This window comes from Oenanthe melanoleuca, chromosome 3 (assembly GCF_029582105.1).
Source record: "Oenanthe melanoleuca isolate GR-GAL-2019-014 chromosome 3, OMel1.0, whole genome shotgun sequence".
NCBI classification, from domain to species: domain Eukaryota; kingdom Metazoa; phylum Chordata; class Aves; order Passeriformes; family Muscicapidae; genus Oenanthe; species Oenanthe melanoleuca.
In genome coordinates this window covers 1,492,332-1,513,202 of record NC_079336.1, presented here as the reverse complement: position 1 = coordinate 1,513,202, position 20,871 = coordinate 1,492,332, and the positions used below count along the sequence as shown (strand labels likewise).

At 46.3% G+C, this 20,871-nt stretch overlaps 1 protein-coding gene across 2 annotated transcripts in view; it reads left to right on the top strand.

Annotated features, from left to right (window-relative positions):
• INTS9 (integrator complex subunit 9) overlaps positions 1-19,121 on the top strand; it is a 60,269-nt gene extending 41,148 nt beyond the window's left edge. For both annotated transcript variants that reach the window (XM_056486420.1, XM_056486421.1), the window contains exons 13-17: positions 2,714-2,838; positions 4,814-4,981; positions 15,262-15,360; positions 16,950-17,087; positions 17,956-19,121. In XM_056486420.1, the coding sequence (XP_056342395.1) occupies positions 2,714-2,838; positions 4,814-4,981; positions 15,262-15,360; positions 16,950-17,087; positions 17,956-18,132 (707 nt within the window). In that variant the 3' untranslated portion in view covers positions 18,133-19,121. The remainder of the gene's footprint in view (positions 1-2,713; positions 2,839-4,813; positions 4,982-15,261; positions 15,361-16,949; positions 17,088-17,955) is intronic.
• The last annotated feature ends 1,750 nt before the right edge of the window (positions 19,122-20,871 follow it).

Genomic DNA, 20,871 nt, shown 5'->3' with positions numbered 1-20,871 from the left:
CTTGGTGACCTCAGAGATTTTTTTCCCAGCCTAAACAATTGTATGTCTATAGAAATTCCTAGCAGATTAAATTGTCCTGTTCTTAGTTCTAGTGAAAATCTGAAGTATCTCTATTGGTGCCACTGATTTCCATTATTTAATTACTTTTCTGTTTTAAGCTAAAATCTCCTGTGGATCTGAAAGAACCCCAGTCCATTGGAGCAGTGTGTAAGAAATTTCTGGTTTCTGGTAATTAGAACTAAACTCCAGACCATCCTGCATTGTTAATGAACACTGCTTGTTCAGTCCATAGGAACCAGTCAGTCTCCACCTTTCCAATCTAGAATGTAAAAAACAATGACAAGAATATAAATGAAAGCAGGCTGTGAGAGAACTGTGGTGCTGCTCTGCTGGCTGGTGTCACCTGCAGACATCACTGCTGGAGCAGTATTGAGGAGATTATTGATTAAAAATATCGAATACCACTGAGCCACAAAGAAATTCTAGCAGAAGACAGGGTATAAAGAAGTCTCCTTTAAAAACCAGCTCCCTGGGAGATGTAAAAACCAGCTCATGCACGTCAGTGCTGTACAGTGGAAGGTTTTATAACTCAGTGTGACACTGCAGTAAATCAGGAGGCTTGGGGGAAAAGCTAAAGACCTGTAATTCTGTCAGCAAAAGTCAATATGTGTCCTTGACAAGCACTTGCTGCCTCCAGACAGGTGACTTTGGGATTTTGGGTGGTTTCAAAACAGCAGTTCCTGTGTGTCATGAGTTCCCTGTGAGCCCAGCTCAAGTTCTGTTTTTAACATTCTAAATCCTGTGTTAGGATCCCTTCACTAGAATTTCTCCCTTTTCCAAGGCTCTCCTGTCCTTACTAGGGGTTCAGAGAGGCTTTGGACTGGATTTTATATGGATTTTATGTGGGATTCCTAGACCAAGAGTCCATGTCTGTACATTCCTTGAACCTGCTGATTCAGAAATGCTGAATAGGTGCTGCCTCAAATCTCTGTGCCCTCCACAACCCCAGATGGGATGGAAAACCTCCCTTCTGTAACTTTTTAATCTTAATTTTTACAACTTCACAGCACATCTCTAGGAGAGAACCTCTGCCTGACTTAAGCTTTCTGTTTTCACCTAATGACTTTTAAAATGCTTTGTCATTTAACCCTACTGATCACTGATCATTCTTCAACTACCAACTTTCTCAGTATTCCTATTTTTACATTTCTATTCATTGCTATTAAACCTAATTGACATAAAATGCCATTTTTACATCAATATTTTCAGGCTTTGTTTCATTGCCACCACCACATCTGCTTTTAACTAACATGGCTTTTTGCCCAGAGTAATTTTTATTTCATCTCTGTGGATTCATGGCTTCATGTGCACGTCCTTGTACAACACTCATTTTTTGTTAATATTTCTCACTTTAATGTTCCCAAGCAGCTCTGACAATTGCTTTAAACTTGGGGAAATTATACCTCTGGCAGTTCCAAACATTTGTATCATTGCCTGGTGCCATGTTCTGTTCTCTCAGGGTAAATATCCCCACATTGTGCTCAGTGGTGCTTAGCCAACAGCAGATTTTGAGATTTTGAGATTTTTAGGTGAGCTATTAACTTGTCTTTTTGTTGGATGTCATGCTGGTGTTGAACTTCCTCTGGTAATATTTGAAGGAGATTTTTTCTTGCTGTCTGCAGGAGAAATCCAACCAGTGCTCTGCTCTGCTGCCATGTCAGAACATCCTAGATGGCTCTTTAAATCTGGGCTGGAGGCTTTGAATTTAGTTTCCTTTAAGTTCATCCTTTCACAGCCTCAGCAGGTCCCAGAGAATTCCTCCTGCTGTGCTCCAGACAGGCTTGAGCTGCACTTCACTCTGTCATTTGAGGCCCTGTGGTTCAGGATAATCCAGCAGATCAGATTTTCATGCATCCCTTTCTCTTTTCCCATTCTGTACTTATCAAACTAATACCACACACCAATTCCCTTTTTTTCCAGCATTCCCTTTGTCCCATCTATCCCACAATTATCAGGGAGATAGAGATAGCATCATCTTTTCCATGCCATTATTTGGTGACCCCCAGAATCAAGAGGTTACCTGTATCCTACACTGTGTCACCTGAGATCTACATTTGTCATTCACCAAAAAAAAATCTTTTTTCTATAGTATTTTCAGTGTTTTATTACTCTCTGTGGGAGTAAAAGCTCATTCAGTGCCTGACTTTTCCCTGGCAAACCTCTAATCCAGTAATAAAAGAACCCTTGGTTTCCCACCAGTCTAAACCTGGCTCTTAGATTCCAAAGAATAAATAGATATATATTTATATATCAAGATATCATCTTTATGCTGCATTTTTGTCATAATGAAAACCAGCTTGTCATTTGGATTACCTTACAAGACTCAAAATGTCTACATTTTGCCTTCCTTTACAGGATCTGATTAAAAGTAAGAGATGATGTTTTTGTCTTGATTAAATTTGTTCTAAAAATCATGCAATAATGTGTTTAAATGAAACAGTATTGCTCTGTTGCTTGATTAAGGTAAGACTAATTGTGGGCATAATTTTCATCAAATTAATTGAAAATAATGGGTGGGGGAAGGAGGAAGGGAAGAGAAATCTGTAACAGAATTAGCATTGAGCAACAGCTCTGACTAAACTGGAATTGGAGAGGAATTGGGCAGTTTTTGGTATTGATGGGCTTTAAATGTTTTCACCATTTCTCTTTCCAGAGCCTGATTTCTCTTACCTGGATGCCCTGGCTCCCTATCAGCCCTTGGCAATGAAATGTGTTTACTGTCCCATTGACACCAGACTCAACTTCATTCAGGTGTCTAAGTTACTCAAAGAAGTCCAGGTAATGAATTTTCTGTTGCCTTTTCTCATGTTTCTTCACACAGCTGAAATTAAATAAATGAATTGGGAGCAAATGTTGCATTAAACAAAAATGGAGACAACACCCAGATCTCCATGAAGGGGACACAGCATTGAGCTCTGCTTTAGGAGAAAAAGAGGGTTCTAGTATCTGTTGTTCCCCCTTGACTCTTTGAGGCTTTAGTGGCCCATGCCATTTGTTTCTACTAAAATTTGCTTTCTGACTGATGATGTAAATAAAATAATAACCAGATTTTTTTTCTGGCTGAGTTTTTCCCTGTGTTCTATCTCACTGAACTCTGAAATGCACATTCTTCCAAACTCCTAGCAATGCCTGCATCTCTTTATCTCATTGTTCTGCAAGCTGGCTTGTCACTGCAAACTGATAGTGATGCCTTGGGTTTTAGCTTTTATATTTTTCAGAATCTCCTCTGCTTAGTGTGTAACTCTGAAACTTCATATTAGGTGTTATTAAGGTCTCTTCACAGGGTAGTAACAAAATAATTCCTTTCTAGCTAGAGAATCAAGGACACCTGGTACCCAAAAAGCAGAAAGAATGGTGAGGGAAATGGGGCTGAGACTTCATAGCCTGGGGCTGTGGTTGGACAATTGACCCCAATATGGAGATGAACCAAAACTTACAAAAGTGTAAAAACTCATGACTGGGATCCACCTTGATTTGATTTGGGTGTAGCCCCTGCCAGGTTCTTACACTTCAATAAATTCCTATTTTATTCCTTTTGCTCTGTCTAGTCTGTGTTCCAGGTCAGCCTTTCCAGGAAACAACAGAACTGCCACTGCTTGGCCTTGGATAAACATCTCCTTCCATGTTACTGCTGATGTGTTGTGCTGTCTTCAGGGCAGCTTGCACTGGCTTCTCCTTTGGCTTCCTTAAACCCTGCAGTGGCAACCAGCCTGTTTATGCTTTGTTAACATATTGCTGGAAAACTGGGGCTGGAAAATTCAGGAGTTGTTTTTGCAGCCTTGATTATTGACAGCCAAGATTTCTGCAGCTTCACATGTTCACACTTGGGATGGTGTCCACCACTGCTGCCACTTCCTTTGAGTTTATCTATCAAGGATTTGAGAGAAAGGCTGTGTAATAGTTTTATTTTTTCTCTCCTTGTGGCAAGTATCAAAGTGACAATTAAAGCCATAAATTGCAGGCAGGTCACTGCTACACTCAGCTCCTGCTCCTGCAGCAGCTGACTGAGGTGCTGTCCTGGTTTGGAGGACAGGTATCTGCCAATAAAGGCAGAAGCTTCTTTTTGAAATGAAAAGTGTAAACCCCCTCCTTTCAAATTATTATTATCATTTTGAAATTAAGGGGCTCTCAGGCAAAGAGATGGGAATTAGGAATAACAGTTCTTTACTAGGAAAATTAAAATAGAAATGCAGTATTACAAAGAACAATCCCAAACCCTGCCAGAGTCAGAATCCAAGCTGACACCCGTCAGTCAGTCAGGGTGTTGGCACAGTCCCATTCAATGGTGGCTGCATCCTCCTGCAGGGGCAGATGTGGTTCAGCTGGAGCAGTGCTCCTGGAGAAGGTGCAGTTTCCTCTGAAGCTCCAGGGATGATGTGGAAAGGTCCAGTTTTCCTCTGGAATCCAGTGGCAAAGGCTGCTCTGCTGTTCCAAATCTCAGTTTTTCTCTGGGTAGGAAAGGCTTGGCTGCTCCCCTGGCTGGAGCATCTCCCAGTGGGATGATGGAATTTTATCAGTCATGCCCTGGGACTCACTGGCCATTAACAGGAGATATCTCCTGGAGGGAGGATGGGCTGTGGAAAGATAAAGATGATTGCCCAGCTGGTTTAAAGATGGCCCATGAGCAGATAATGTGTGCCAGGAGATCAGGGTCACTGCCCCAGCTGGGTTAACAGATGGTGACAGAATTCACATTGCTGGCCACATCCACCAGCCCAGGTGCTGATGAGGAATCCCCTGTGCTCTGTTGCAGCCCCTGCACGTGGTGTGCCCTGAGCAGTACACGCAGCCCCCTCCTGCGCAGTCGCACCGCACTGACCTGATGGTGGACTGCCAGCCCCCGGCCATGTCCTACCGCCGCGCCGAGGTGCTCGCGCTGCCCTACCGGCGCCGCTACGAGAAGATCGAGATCATGCCCGACGTGAGTCCCTGCAGGCCACGGCCACGGGCTGGGGCTCCTGCTCACACAGCCCAGCCCCCTCTGCTGCCTCTGGGAGGTGCTGCAGTCAGGGGTTGGTGTGGTTGGAAGAGGTCTGTAAGGTCATGGAGCTGAGCTGGCACCACACCGCTGTGGTTGGTATCAAGTGCTGCTTCCAGGGGTGGGGAGGAGTTATTCCAATATCCAGCCTAAACCTCCTCTGGTTTCCTCAAGCTGTTTCCTCTCATCTCTGTTCCCTGGGAGCAGAGCCTGACCCCCCTGTCTGTCCCCTCCTGGCAGGGAGTTGTGCAGAGCCACAAGGTTCCCCCTGAGCCTCCTTTTCTCCATGCTGAGCCCCTTCCCCAGCTCCCTCAGCCTCTCCTGGTGCTCCAGCCCTTTCACCACCTCTGTTCCCTTCCCTGGACACAGTCCAGCCCCTCAATGTCCTTCTTGTCATGAGGGACCCAAAACTGCCCTCAGGACTGGAGGTGCAGACTCAGAACTAAAGGTATTTGTTCTAAAGATGTCTTGTGACTGGGATTTACAGTTGACTCTCACCATGTAAAGCATATTCTGTCAACTGGAGAAATAGGAAAGAAACATTTTTGAGTGATAATTTCACTCTATAAACTAACCGGAACTGAAAAAAAACCCAAAAAACAAAACATTGGCTGGCTGAGAGAGAGCTGTTCAGCCTGGAGAGGAGACCTTAGAGCCTCTTCCAGTGCCTAAAGGGGCTCCAGGAGAGCTGGAGAGAGCCTTGGGACAAGGGATGGAGGGACAGGACACAGGGAATGGCTTCCCACTGGGAAAGGGGAGATTGGGGTGAGATCTTGGGAAGGAATTCCTGGCTGGGAGGGTGGGGAAGGGCTGGGCTGGAATTCCCAGAGAAGCTGTGGCTGCCTCTGGATCCCTGCAAGTGTCCAAGGCCAGGCTGGAGCAGCCTGGGATAGTGGAAGGTGTCAGGATTGGAGTGGGATGAGCTTTAAGGTTCCCTCCAACCCAAACCATTCCATGACCTGTGATTGTGAGCAAACAAAAACTATGTTCAGGTAAGTTGTCCTTTGCTAGAATATCCCATCCCACAAGACAAGCAGTGATCTCTGCCATGAGTGAAGCAGCCAGTCACCTCCAGTTTCAATATGAGGAAGTTTTAGGCACAGCAGTTTGGATTAGTGCCCCAGGAGCATGGAAAGGATCCAGAAAATCTAGGAGTTAACAGCCAAGAGTTGTTTTTCTCCTTCCTCAAATTCACCTGCTGTTAGAAATACCCTTCCCATTAAAGATCAGTTTTCAGTCAAGGTAAAGAAGCAGTGGAAAAGCTCATTTGTATTCCAACAATTTCCATAAATGGTTAATTCCTCAGGCTGCAGGAGCCCAGCAGGTTAATGGATTGCTTGTAGCCATCTCAAATGTGGATTACTTATCCCCACAACATCTATTAATGATTTATTAACCCTGTAAGTCAAATCCAAATGTACCCATATTACCAAGGGTGACCCATTTTCTGACAGACACGAGCTTAAAATATTTTTTTGACAATCCAATCAGCACAAATGTGTCCTTGGATCAAAGGTGACAGTGGCTTTTTGCAAGCAGACATTACTGCCCTTTGGAAACTGGAATATTGAGTGACTTTTCATTGGAGTGTAGAAGGAGGAAGCAACCTTTAGTTGAACCAAATATGAAGTGCAGAACTGGGACCCACGTAACAAGTCCCTCAGCCAGCCCACAACACCCACTGCCACCATTTCACACCAGTTCTGTGAGCAGCCTGCCCAGCCCACTGCTTGGAGACAAGGAGAGGGCTTTAATTACAAAATATGCTTGGCTGCAGCTCATCTTGGCATGTATATTTCATTGTTTGGGAAATTTGCATCTTTATTGGATCCCATTAAATATAAGATTGGTGAAACGTTCAATTCACCAACATGAAACCAATCCTGAGTTCAGAGGGCAGGGAGCCAGCCTGGGGCTCACTGATTATTCAAATTCCTCTGAAGCTTTGGGTTTCCACCTAAACTCTGGGGTGGAACTGAGCCTTTTTATGAGAGCCTTGTGTCAGCCTCTGAAGGGACTGGATTGCAGCCCTCCCTGCACTTCCCAAAGCTGGGAGGGAGGGAATGTGGCATTCACCAACCTGGGAAAAGCAGGCTGGTTTCTATTGCATTCCCTTTCACTTGGAGAGGTCCAGCAGAAATCTGGAAAAAAAACAGAAATGGCTTTTTTTCTCCTCTCCTAACAAATAACATCCAATTATATTCACACAGGAGTTCTAATTTCAGAGCTGTCCATGCTCAGGGAGGAGAAATACCTTGTGATTGTCCACATGCAGGGATTCTGATTGTTCAGCCTGAGATCTTTCAGCACCTGAAGGAGAACTCCAGGAGAGCTGGAGAGGGATTGGGGACAAGGGATGGAGGGACAGGACACAGGGAATGGTTCCCACTGCCACAGGTCATGGTTAGGTGGGATATTGGGGACAAATTGTTCCCTGTGAGGGTGGGGAGACCCTGGCACAGGGTGCCCAGAGAAGCTGTGGCTGCCCCTGGATCCCTGGAAGTGCCCAAGGCCAGGCTGGATTCCACTGTCCCACCCTGGAATAGTGGAAGGTGTCCCTGCCCATGGCAGGGGGTGGCACTGGATGAGTTTTAAGTTTCCTCCCAACCCAAACCATTCTGGGATTTCCCTGGTTCCAAAGCTGCTCTTCACAACTCATTGCAAAAGCTGCTTGGTCTGTAGTGCTGCTGCTGAAAAGCCTCCTGAGAGCAAGGCTGTGCTTCAGGACTGTTAACAGGATGCCATTCCCCAGCTCCAGGATATGCAAATCATCCTCCAAAAGAGGATCTTGCTCCTTCTTTTTAAGGGAATTACATGGTCCTGGTAAAAAATGGATGCAGCTTCCCCTTCTGCTGAGTGGGTTGTGCAAGACAGATTTCAGACATGATGGATGGGGCTCCCTGGTGTGGGAGGATTTGCTGCTTAATGTTCCCTTTTCAGTAGTTTAGGGTTCCTGAATATAGGAATTTCTGCACTGCAAGGAAAGGGCATTTGTTTAATTTGGGCTCCCACCAGCCCTGGGGTTCTGTGCAGGCTCAAGTGGCAATTGAAAAGGGCATTTTACAGCTCCTAGAAACCTTGCAATGACTCCTTATTTGTCAAAACCATGTTAGCCTGAAATGGAATGATGAAATCCACCCTGGAAAAAGCAGTAATTGCTACATCTGCTGCAGGGCTGGGATTTGTGTGTGAGGTAAACCTGGAAGTGTCATAGAAGAATGGCTGCTGCAATGAATTCCTGATCAGGGCCCTCTCCTGACATCCCCAGTCCCTTTCCCAGCTCAGAGTTCTGCCTGCATTCTTCCAGCTTTTGAAATCCAAAGGGTTGGCTCAGCATGGCTCCACTCATTGCAGGCTGATGCTGTGGTAGAGTGAAATTTCCTTCCCAAAACTTGCAGTGATGCAGATCCTGGCCTGTCAGACTAATGGAAATTTACTTTAACTGCTGGACCTTGTCTATATTTCAATCACTTCACCCAGGAGCAAAGGCAGGTCAAGCAGGCCTGTTGTGTGATAATGAGATTTACACTCAGCAGCCTTTGTTTGGAGAGAGTTTTTAGCAGTCCCAGGGCATCAGGCTGGAATTGCTCTCCCAGGGATTGTGCAAACCTTTACACTTTAAATAATTTCTTCTCAGCATCTGCCTTTCACTTTTCTAAAAAAAAATAAAATAATAAAAAAGACTGCTTCCTGGAAATTGGTTAGGCATTGTCTGCTCACAGGAGAAAGATGGGAAATGGAAAACACCTTCTGGAGCAAACAGATAAAATTAAACAGCAGTGTCTGAGCAAATAAAGTGCCTGCAGTTTAATTACAGCTGAACAATGGTGTGGATCACTCAGTGCAGATACTTCACTGAGGCTCTGTGCTCTTCAAATACTCCATTTGCCAGTTCCTCAGGACACAGCCCAGCCAGGAGAGTGTCAGGGTACAAGGCACAGCCTGACACCAAGTGAAAGGATCAGAAAATACAGCAGAGAAGAATGAGGAAAACAGCCTTTATAATTATGGAGCTTTCACCTTGACTCCTTTTACTTTTACCTGGCATTTCCAGCTTCCTTCTGTGTTTCAGGGACTAAGGAATTGTGAATTCTGTCCTTCTTCCCAGCCTCAGCTCACTTTGGTGACCCCACACTATCCAGTCTCTGACCTCTGTGTTCCTTTTTCTGTGACTGTTCCCCCTGGGTTCAATGTACTGTGGCCTCAGAAAAAGTAAAGGAAAAACCTGTTTAAATGAAATACCACCTGTTTAAATTAAATACAGCCTGTTTGCTGCTGCTGCTCAGCCCTGCCCCAGCTCCCAGCAGAACTGCCTGGAGTCTCTGTCAGTTGGACCTCACCTTTTGACACTCCACCAAAACTGCTCTTTCCCAGCTTCCACCAACTTTCCTCACACAAAGGCAGAACCAGTGCACATAAATCCCCCTGATTGCATCAGCAGAGCTCAGTGCAGCCTTTATTTTCTCCTTAAAAACATCCCACCTCACTCTGGTGTCTCCTCTCCTGGCCATTCAGCCTGAGAGAGTTCTGCTCCCTCCTCCTCTCTTGTGTGGCCTTGGAATGTGTCATCCTTCATTTCCTTTGCCTTTTTGTGTTGCTGTGCCTTTGCTGTTTGGTCTTACCCACAGGTTGTCCTATGTAGTCAGGTGGAACTCAGATCTGCTTTTCTGCTTCCAGCCTGCCTTTGCCTGCCTGTGTTAATGTCTGGGTTTGTTTCTGCTTTTATTTTGAGGGTTGACTGGAAGATAACACTTTTCTAGCCAGGCACTCAGCTCTCTCTTCCCAGTCAGCTTCAACAACAACATCCCATCCTGATTTGACATTCTGACCCAGAAAATGGTTACTGTATTTTGAATATTTTGATTTATGCCATTTTTATGTCTTTCAAATGACTCATCTCTTGCATCTGCAAGCTTTGCTGCCTTTACTTTGAAGATATTTCATGTCCTTGCTTCCCCTACCTGTCATTTTTCATTCAAATCCAAGCCTAATTTCTGCTTCTGCTGGTTCTGTTTTCCACCATCCTTTTGTAAGTTCCTCAAACAACTGTTCCCTGCCTGCTCCCAGGCTCCTGGGGAAGAGCTTCATTAAACAGCCATAAATCTCCTTCATTACACTCCTTAAATGCTCCTTAAACTGCTTTTTTGGCACAGGATTGGCAAAAAGCCAGTGGCTAGAGTTAGTGCTGAGTGGTTGGAGTGAGTTCAGGATTATTCCCTGGTGGTTGGTTGGTGTCCTGGCTCGGGGACAAGGTTTGGGGATAAGGATGAGATTCCTCCTGCTGATCTGGAGCCCTGATCCAGCAGCTGCATGTGGAACATGCCCATGGAAAAGAAGAGCTTTAATTAATTGCTCAAAACTGCAGATTGTACCTAGTGCTTCTTTTATTTCATCACTGGACATTGACTCTGTGGAAGCCCAAAGCCAAGATAATTGCAAGTGATAATTGCAAAATCTTTAGGTGTTCATGGTAGGATTCTTTATGCACTGAAACTAATGAGAGTTTAAAATCTGCTCCAGAGAGAGCTGTGGGAGACCCCCAGAGAGTGACAGCTCTGTGAAGTTGGGGTTAACTCAGCAGCTGAATCAAACCCTTGGATTGTGTCAAATGAGAGGCTGAAAGCCCAACCAGACCTGACTCAGGTCACCCACCAATGATTCTACAGATGCCCTGCATTTCTGGGGTGTTCTCTGGTGGGAAAGCCTTTGTTCCTTTAGGTCTCATTAGCAAAGTTCCCCAATTCCCATCCTGCCTGCAGCATGTTCCCTGTGCCTGCTGGCCACAAATCCACAGGCACATTTCAATTTCAATTTCAATTCCCACTTCACCCCACGTTTTTTTGTCCCTCTGAAGGATCTGACAGTTGCAGAATTCCTGCACTTGGCCCCTGGTTTATAAAAAAAACCACAAAGCTGGATATGTTGGAAACTCCATTTGTGCTTGGTTACAAGGGCCTGGCCATCAGAGCTCCTGGTACTTACTTAATTAATTAATTAATTAGTAACTAAATTCCTTTAAAAATTAAGGGATAAGAGGAGGCAAGGAAATAAGAGGTGAGGGAAATTATCCTTCTCTCCTGACACCACCATCCAAGTTTCAGTGACATGGCAAAGACCATGGTTTTAATTCTGCTTACAATACTGACTACAAATCCTTCCTGCTTGTGAAGAGGTTCCTGCATAGCCTTGCAGCAATTTTTGTCCTATTAAAGATGCTTTCCTGCACCCAGAAACTGGATTTGGTATGTGAGGAGCAGGGGAGTGGAGGGATGGAGGATGAGGCAGGTTCTCCAATAGGTTTTGCTGAGGAGCAGTTCCTATAAAAACCTCTGCAGGTGTGATCTCCAGGGCTTTCTCTCAACTCAGGCACATCTTAAAATCCTTGGGCTTCTCTAATAATTGCCAGGGGATTTTTTTTTGGTCCCATATAAATTCCATCCTATTTAGGGGCTGGGATCTGAGTGGGAATTGCTTCATCCCAGCAAGCTCCAAAGCTGAATTCCATCATTCCCACCTAGAAATAGAAGTGCCCTCAGGGTTTATGTGGCCAGAACCCAGCTGCAGTTACCAACAGTGTTTATAATGTGCCTCAAAAACCTGTAAGATTGCAAATTGCAGAGACATTTTTCCCCTGCTGCTCCCAGTAGATGCTGTTCAAGTCCCCACTGTCTCTACAAACATCCTAATTTCCAGCCTACACATATTCACTGCTGGCCTGCACACATTTATTCCTAACATCATGTTGGAGCAGAAATACATTTTCCTTTTTGTTGGTATTTTCCCTGTGGTGTTTATGTAGAATAATCAAATTCTCCCTTTGGTTTCCTTTTTTTTGCCAGGCTAAAACAAGCCAAGATGTTTAGTCTTCCCTTACAAGACAGCTCCTCCTGCCCTAATCTACCCTTCAGAATTTCTTCCTTGAACTGAAATTACCCACAATTTACAAGTAGCTCAGATGAAATCATGCCTGGCCCAATATAAGAGAGCTCATCTCAGAGAGAATTACCTGATACTTTCTGGGCTTGCATTTGGCTTTTTCATGGCCATGTCACATTTGTGACTCTCCTGGGATGGACTAATAAACCTGAACCCTTCACCTCTGTCCTTTGCAGCAGCTGCCAGCCCACAGCAGAAATTCTCAGTGTTAGCCCCATCCTAGGCCTTCATTTTGTGCTATTGAATTTCATCTTGGCTTTCTCACTCCAGTTCTTGAGGTCTTTGAGGTTTTTCCTCTCTCATAGCCTGGTCTTGTTCTCTGTTAAAGGTGCCCTGCAAACTTCTGTGGGACCTTCTGAGCACTCCTGGTTCTGTGCTGAGGTCATTAATGAAAACTGGGAGTAGGCTCAGACCCTTCAGGAATTGCAGCAGCACCCCAGGAGTTGCCTGGGAATGTCTTTAGTGAACTGCCAGAGAAATCCACAGTTTGGGGTCTCCCATGTGCTTCTCTGGTTTGAACCTTTAATCCAGAGATCCCACATTTATACAGTTTGAAAGTCTGGATAACATATTTAATGATGTAAAAACCCAGCTGGGCCCCTTTCTAAATACACATGCTCTAATGTAATGTACAGTCAATGATTTCAGGTGCTGGAGGTTCAGGGGATTTTAACTGCTGGTCAGGTTGCTGTGCTCCTGCTTCTTCTCCATATCCAGCTCACCTCACTCAGCCAAACTTTGCCTCTCCCTGCTGGGGCAGCCTTCCTGCACCCTCTGCAGTGGAAGCCAGAGGTAAAAAGGGAAAAGGGAGGAGTCTGGGGAGATGTCCCAAAAATCTAAGAAGAAATTACTGCAGCTGGGATGTTAAAATACTGTTGTACATCCAGCATGTCTGTCCCTGGGAGAATCCTCCAGAGGACAAAACCATGTGCTGAAAGTCTGGTCCTGCCCTGATTTTATTCACTGATTATTCAGCCTCATTTTATTTTTACTGTGGAGTTTCAGGTCCCATCCTCAGTGGTTGTTCAGCCAACAAGAGGATTTTTGGCTGGTGACTGAAGACAAACCTGGAGAGAATTGTCCCCACTGAAGCTTTAGGAGAGTCTTAAGGCTGACTTAACCCACGTTGTTCTTTATTAACAGCTGTAGTTTGGCCAACAGCAGTGTTTGTGCTCACAGAGTGTGTGTCAAATCCCCTTTTGGGGTGGAAAATGCAACCCTACAGGAAAGACTTAATGGTAAAAATATCTCTCCTCTGGTTTAACATGGGCAGACAGCTCTGATCCCAGGCAGAGAGCATCCCAAGCTAAAATCTGAAATAGTGCACACATCCCCCCCAGATTTATCCTAAGGCAGTCCAAGTGCTCATCCATGGGCAGGGAACTGATTAATGTGGTTTTAGATCTCAGTGTCCCTGCTTTGGTGGCTTTCCTGGTGCCAGTGTGTGACATTGGGCTCGGGATAATGACTGGAAGGAAGATTCATTTATTCCTGCATGGTGGGGGGCTTTTCAATCTCACACACAAAGGCACAACAAGAGCCAGCCTCTGCAAGTCGGACAAATTCAACCTTGAAATGAGACACAGCTGCCAGGAGAACTAAAGTCTGAAACCACTTGTGAGGGGAAACCGTGGAATTGCCATAGCTTGGAGTTCAGACAAGACTTGCTGCCTGTGTGAAAAAGGTTTCTTTAATGCAGCTTTTTGGAAGAGTTCTGTGATTTGTGTGTGCAGGAGGTCAGTTGAAAGGAGTGGAGCAGTGCTGCCTGGCCTTGCTGGGTGAATTACTGGATGTGATTAAATGACCTTTTTGGTTTGGGTCACTGAGTTTCTGTAATGAAAGGATTGGCTGCCACATGGAGAGGGCTGTGAGCTGGGGAGGAAATAAAAATGAATGCCTGTCCTACTGTCTTTCTGACTGTAAATAACCCAAGTGTGCTGTTTAGCCTGCTTAAAACCTGCAGAAATGTTAATAGCAAAATACTTCTGTGGCAGGAGAAGACTTTGGTTCCAAGCCACTCCCTGTTCTTTAAGGATCTTGCTGTTCACAGGATTTGTCACTTTGCTCTTCATCAGAGCCTGGTTTGTATTGATCCTCCTCAGGAGGGTGGTTGGAATGGAAAGTGCCCTCAGCCACTGGGAAGGCAGCAGAACTCACTGCTGCAAGTGCTGCTATTTTAGAGAAATCTGAAGCAGTGATTGTCATTATATTTTCATTCTCTTTGCCTTCAACTACAAACCAGAAAGGCTATATTCAAATTGCCTGCTTTAAAGATCTTCAGCAGAGTCCCAGAGTAACAGTGAGCTGAATTGCTCTGTCAAATTTGGAGTTCTAGGATTCACCATGGCTGAATACAGACATAATTTAGGGATTTTTGATGCAGCCTGTGTTTTTCCAAGACACCAACTGCTTTATTCCAAGGAGCTGCTCTCAAAATGTTCCTGCAGCTTTAACAGTGGCAGGTGACATTTTCAGAACTTATTAAAAGAACTTTGCCAACAGAAAAACCCTCTCAGTGCTTTCATGGCAAAAGGATTGAGCATCCTGGCACCTTGAATTCCCTTGGAGGGAAAAAAGGAATAGTTTTCTCCACTCATGAGCACTGTTTTCTGCAGAATTTCTTTGGAAAAGTGGCTGGAAGAGGTGCTTCCCAACTGGCCAGCTTCCACTGCTCTCAGCAGGTGCAGCACTGCCCACTCCAGGCACTGCCAGCAGTGTTGGATCCAAACTCCAAGCCAAGATTAAATTTTAAGTCTTTCAGGGAAGAAATACATAAAAGGCAGTGGGAAGGGGTTTGTGCAGCATTATTGGAATAATTTCAAACTAATCAACAGTGAGTTGATTGAAAACATTGGGGTTTTAAGGACAAACTCTTTTATTCCAGATATTCTGCAGTCAGGAACTGAAAGGAAACTCACTTTGATTCTTCATTGTCCATTAGCATAACAAACATAATAATGGTGGATTAGACCACAAGTCTCACTGACTAAAATTACTAATGAAGCAATTGTCTTTTCACACAAGGGTTCTCTGTGCTTATTGGGGTTTCTGAGACCAGCCCTGCTTCCTGCAAACCTCGTGCTGCTCTGCTCATGGTGTGAAATCCATGATGTTGGGAGCTGGAAGGAGGCTGGGCAGGTCCAAGGAGCTCTCAGTCTATCAGTGGCTTTGTGTTTACAGTTCATTAGCCCATGTTTAAAAATACCACACTGCCAATTTATCTCACAGCTGGGTTCATGCACGTTTTGAGCTGATCACTTGCTGAACAAAATCTCCTTTTGCTTCAGCTTGCAGATTCCCTCGTGCCCTTGGAGATCAAGCCTGGTATTTCCTTGGCAACAGTTTCTGCTGTGCTGCATACTAAGGACAACAAGCATGTGCTGCAGGTACAGTCTAATGGGAAAGGCAGAAAAATATCCTTACTCTGGCTTTTCCTGCCTTCCTGGACCCAGCAGCCCCTCCTGCAGCTCCTTCCAGCAGAGCAGAGCCCTGGGCAGAGGCTTTGCCCTGGCAGCTGTGGGGATGAGGAATTACACCCAGAGCAGGGAGTGGGATGCAAATAAATCTCTCTGCCCTCTTTTCCTTGGCCATGTGCCTGGCTGAGATAAAAGGGGAAGCGAGATAATTCCTGAAGAGAGGCTACAGATCATCCTTCTGTCTTCCATGGGCAGGAACAGCATCAGTCAAACTCTCAGGACAAAGGGTTAGAAGAGAGAGATGACTGGGACATCAGACTTGGGAAGGGACCATGTGCCTTCAGTTTGCCTGGAGGTTGTTGTCCTGGTTTGAAGCACAGGTGTCTGCCAAAAAAGGCAGAAGCTTCTCTTTGAAATGGAGAATGGAAACCCCCTCCCTCCAAATTATTATCATTTTGAAACTAAGGGGCTCTCAGGCAAAGAGATGGGAATTAGGAATAACAGTTCTGTGCTAGGAAAATTAAAATTGAAATGCAGTATTACACAGAACAATCCCAAACCCTGCCAGAGTCAGAATCCAAGCTGACACCCGTCAGTCAGTCAGGGTGTTGGCACAGTCCCATTCAATGGTGGCTGCATCCTCCTGCAGGGGCAGATGTGGTTCAGCTGGAGCAGTGCTCCTGGAGAAGGTGCAGTTTCCTCTGAAGCTCCAGGGATGATGTGGAAAGGTCCAGTTTTCCTCTGGAATCCAGTGGCAAAGGCTGCTCTGCTGTTCCAAATCTCAGTTTTTCTCTGGGTAGGAAAGGCTTGGCTCCTCCCCTGGCTGGAGCATCTCCCAGTGGGATGATGGAATTTTATCAGTCATGCCCTGGGACTCACTGGCCATGAACAGGAGATATCTCCTGGAGGGAGGATGGGCTGTGGGAAGATAAAGATGATTGCCCAGCTGGTTTAAAGATGGCCCATGAGCAGATAATGTGTGCCAGGAGATCAGGGTCACTGCCCCAGCTGGTTTAACAGATGGGGACAGAATCCACATTGCTGGGCACATCAACCCAACCCAGTTGTACATCTCTGCATCCCTGTACCCTCCCTTCCTGGCACTGGGATTCCTGCCATGAGTGCTGTGCAGGAGGAGGTGATGCCCAGGGACCTGCCCTGCTGCCCTTTGAGTCAGAGCCATGAGCCTGCAGGGCCTCACTGAGCCCTGCCCACACTGGGAGCAGAGCTGGAGCCTTGGGAATGGAGCCCAGTGTGGAATGTCAGGGATGGGAAGCTGGGTGAGGATTTCTGTCAGAGCACAGCAGGCAGCCTGCCCTCCTCTTCCCAAGCTGCTTCCCTGGAAACATTGAAGTGCTGCAGTGGAACTGGGCTGAGGCTGCTGTTGTTCATTTACTCCCTTCTCCAAATAAACTTAGACCTGAGCTTAAATGCAAGTTTTCATAAATGGCTGGAGCTAAGCCACATTCTCATTCCCTGAGTTGCTTGCTCTGAGTTTGCCTGTTTCCCAACATTTTGCATCCTTCAGAGTGGGATTTTTTTTCCTTCTCATCCACCAGCTCCCTCCAAAACCTCCCCAGCCTCCTGCCAGCAAGAAGAGGAAGAGGGTGAGTGATGATGTGCCCGAGTGCAAATCTTTGAAGCCTCTGCTGAGTGGCTCCATCCCTGTGGACCAGTTTGTGCAGACTCTGGAGAAGGTGAGGAATCTTCAGTGGCAGGTGGGATTCCAGCAGATTTCTGCACATCCCAGATCTGCTGCTTTGGTAGCAGAGAGAGGGGAAATCATTTTAGTGTAGCTTGAGGTGGAGAAAGGCCAGTGAGTTCCCAAAGTGCTCCAGGGTGTCCCTGCACTTCAGAATACGGGGAGTTGTTCCCTGTGGAGCCGTGTCCTGCTATGTGGGGTTCATCTCCTGTTTCCATGGAAGCAGAGGTTTTGAGTGAGTGATTTACCTCACAGAATTTCTGGATTCAGGAGCTGAAAGAGCCTCAAAAATATTTAAATATCCACAAGATTTGTGAGAAGGTGACCAAGTGAAGAACAGATCCAGGAAATGTCTCCACTGCTGGAGGAGCCTCCTGAGGGAGCTGCACAAATGGTTGCTGCTCTGTGGAGTCATGTTCTCACCTGCAGGAGAAAATTGGAGATAATTAACAGGAAAAAGGGCAGGATTGCAGACTTCCAGAGCCTAAAGGGGCTCCAGAAGAGGGGACAAGGGATGGAGGGACAGGACACAGGGAATGGCTTCCACTGCCAGAGGATGGGATGGATGGGATATTGGGCAGGAATTGTTCCCTGGGAGGGTGGGGAGGGGCTGGAATAGAATTCCCAGAGAAGCTGTGGCTGCCCCTGGATCCCTGGAAGTGTCCAAGGCCAGGCTGGATCAACCTGGGACAGTGGAAGGTGTCCCTGGGGGTGGCACTGGATGAGATTTGAGGTCCCTTCCCACCCAACCCAGTCTGTGATTCCATGAAATTCCCCCTCAGCCCTGTGCTGGTCTCTGCTCTGTCCCAGTGTTCCTGAGCTGAGCTGATTTCCCTCTCTGTCCCTCTCCCCCCCAAATCCAGAATGGCTTCAGTGATGTGAAGGTGGAGGACACAGCCAAGGGCCACATTGTGCTGCTGCAGGAGGCTGAGACCCTGATCCAGCTGGAGGAGGACTCCACCCACATCATCTGTGACAATGATGAGCCCCTGAGGGTCAAACTGAGGGACCTGGTGCTCAAATTCCTGCAGAAATTTTAGCTGATGGACATCAGGAGGCTCTGCAAGGAGAGAGCCTGGAGCAGCAGAACTTGGAGCTGTCCAAGGAGAGAGAGAGAATTCTGTGAAACCACCTTCCCCTTCATGGAGGAGCAAGGGAGTATTTTTAATATCTATTTTTAAAATCTTATTTTTAACTTGTTTTGGAATACTTTGAATGAGATTCCTGTTGTGTAAAATTGGGAGCTGGGAATCTTACAGGAGATAGGAGCTGCAGAGTAAATAACTGGAGTGTTTATTTACACCATCAGGGTGAACTGCTGCTCCTCTGTGTCCCTCAGCAGTGGCTGCCCCAGTCCTTCACCTGCCAGAACTCTGTAGGAATATTGAAATAATGGCCTTTTTCCTCCCACTGCTTCTTCCCAGTCCCCAGATCCCATTCCCTGCCTCTCCCCCTGTGTGGTGTTCAGGCACGAGGAGGGGAGAGCTGGTGAGACAAAGATTGTACAAATCAAAATGGAAAAGGGGGTCTGGTGGGCATGGAAGAGCCTGGCCATTCCCTGCACAAGCAGAGGCACTTGGGAAAAGCTTTATCCTTTAGGAATTCAAGTGTTTCTTGGTGCTGCAGCCTCACCTGTTTCATCCAGCTCTGTCCATGGAGCTCCAGGCCCTTCACTAAAGCTGGTTCCTCCTGGGTTCCTCCAAACCTCAGGAAGACAGGGAGGTCCATAAAGTAGGAAAATTCCTAATGCTCATAAAAAACCTTTTGAGATTTAAGTGCCTCTTGTTTCTACCTTCCAAAAACTTGTCCTTGCAGCCCCCCCATCCCAAATGCTGGGTGGAATTCTGAGTCATTTATCCAAAGCCATCTGTACTGCAGACCTGGGGAGGCTTTTCCCTCCCCAAATCACCTCACTCAATAATATTGCTTTTAAAGGCCACCCATTTCTCAGATTTACTGCTGTTCTTTTTTTATTGGATTGGTTTGTATTTATTTGGTGTTAAAAAATAAAAAGCAGAGTGAGACTGCCCAGGAGGGAGCAGTGGTTTATAAAGGCCTCTCCATGCCCATTCCACATCCTTGTCCTGACACCTCTGGGAAATAAAGCTGCTCCTCCAGTTCATCCCTCTGGGGAGGTGGAGGCAGTGGAAGCAGCTCTGTAATAAATGGTTTTTTGCCACTGCAGTGTCCACATCCCATTTCATTGCCATGAAGGAATTCTGTTGGGTTGGGTGTGCAGATCCCAGCACCCTCACCCTTATTCTGTGTGTGCCTCAGGTGTGGGAGGAGTGGTGAAAAACTTGGGGCCTCAGCAGGATTTAATTCCTGCTTTAGCATCACTTAACCAGAGTAAAAGAACTGGGGTAATTTCACTTTAAGAAACTCCAGAGGGATTATTCCCAACCCAGAGGGGCTGTGGAATAAACTCATCTTTCTGCAGGTTACCTCAGCTGCAGCCCTGATCCCACTGCTCCAGTGCTTCCTTTTCACATTCCCAAGGCTTTCCCACCCTCCTCAGGGGCAGAAGGTAAAAATTAAAAGCTTTTACATTTTTCTTCCTGTCATTTTGAGCAGGAAAACTTCTCATTTCTCCATCAGTCCAGCAGCTGAGAGTGGATTGGTTTGTTATATTCAGGTTGTGCCTGCTGGAAAAACAAACATGCTGGGAGGGGAATTCTTTAATGAGAAAACCCTAATTAAACTGGAAAAAGAAATGCTTGTTCCTTGTGCACAGAGAGAGAAAAACAAACAGCATTTCTTTGTGCTGGCTCAGTCCTGCAGAGGGAACTGTGGCAGCCCAGGGAGCTGCCAGGGGAGGAATACCAAGGGTGCAATCCAGGCTTTATCCAGAATTCCCAATTCAATGGCCAAAGAGCAGCAAAGGTTTCTGGTTTCACTCTCCTTCCAGAAAGGAAAATAAATCCCTTGGCCCCCATGTAGGTTCCTTGTGCTGTGGCCATCCCATTCCCTGGATCCCACATCCCTCTCTCCACTGCTCCCCTCATTAAACACAATTAGTGGGGTGTGTGGCAAGTGATTAATTGCCAGTGACTTTCCAGCCCTGTGGTCCCACAGGAATAGTGGGGAGGAAAGGTAAAAATCAGATTTCTGCTCTTGGATGGCTTTTATAGAACAGTTGTTCCTGGGGGGAGAGGAGTTTGTTGTGTTTGCTCTCCATTAATGTGAGTCCCAAAGAAAAGAGCTGGAGCAGGTCAGTTGTGACTGTGACCCAATCCAAGGATCCATGGACTCTGACCCCAATCCCTCAAGGATCCAGGAACTGTGACCCCATCCCTCAAGGATCCATGGACTGTGACCCCAATCCCTCAGAGATCCAGGGACTGTGACCCCATCCCTCAAGGATCCAGGGACTGTGACCCCAATCCCTCAAAGATCCAGGAACTGTGACCCCAATCCCTCAAGGATCCAGGAACTGTGACCCCAATCCCTCAAGGATCCAGGGACTGTGACCCCATCCCTCAAGGGTCCATGGATTGTTACCCCACCCCTTGAAGACCATGAAGGGTCAGGTCCTCTCTGAAGGACCCATCCTCACCTGGTGATTTTCGTGGCACTGCTGGGCAGAACAGGAGCAATCCCAGTGAAATTGCTTTTTATCAAGGAGTGCTTCATCCAAAAGGGAAAATCAAGGGCACTTTGCAGTGCAGAGGAGTGGAGTGGAAAGCACTTCACCCTGCCCTCCTCCTGGGAGCAGCAATGAATTATTAACAGGATTTATCACCTCTGTTTCCTCATCCCAGGGCACAAACCCTAACACA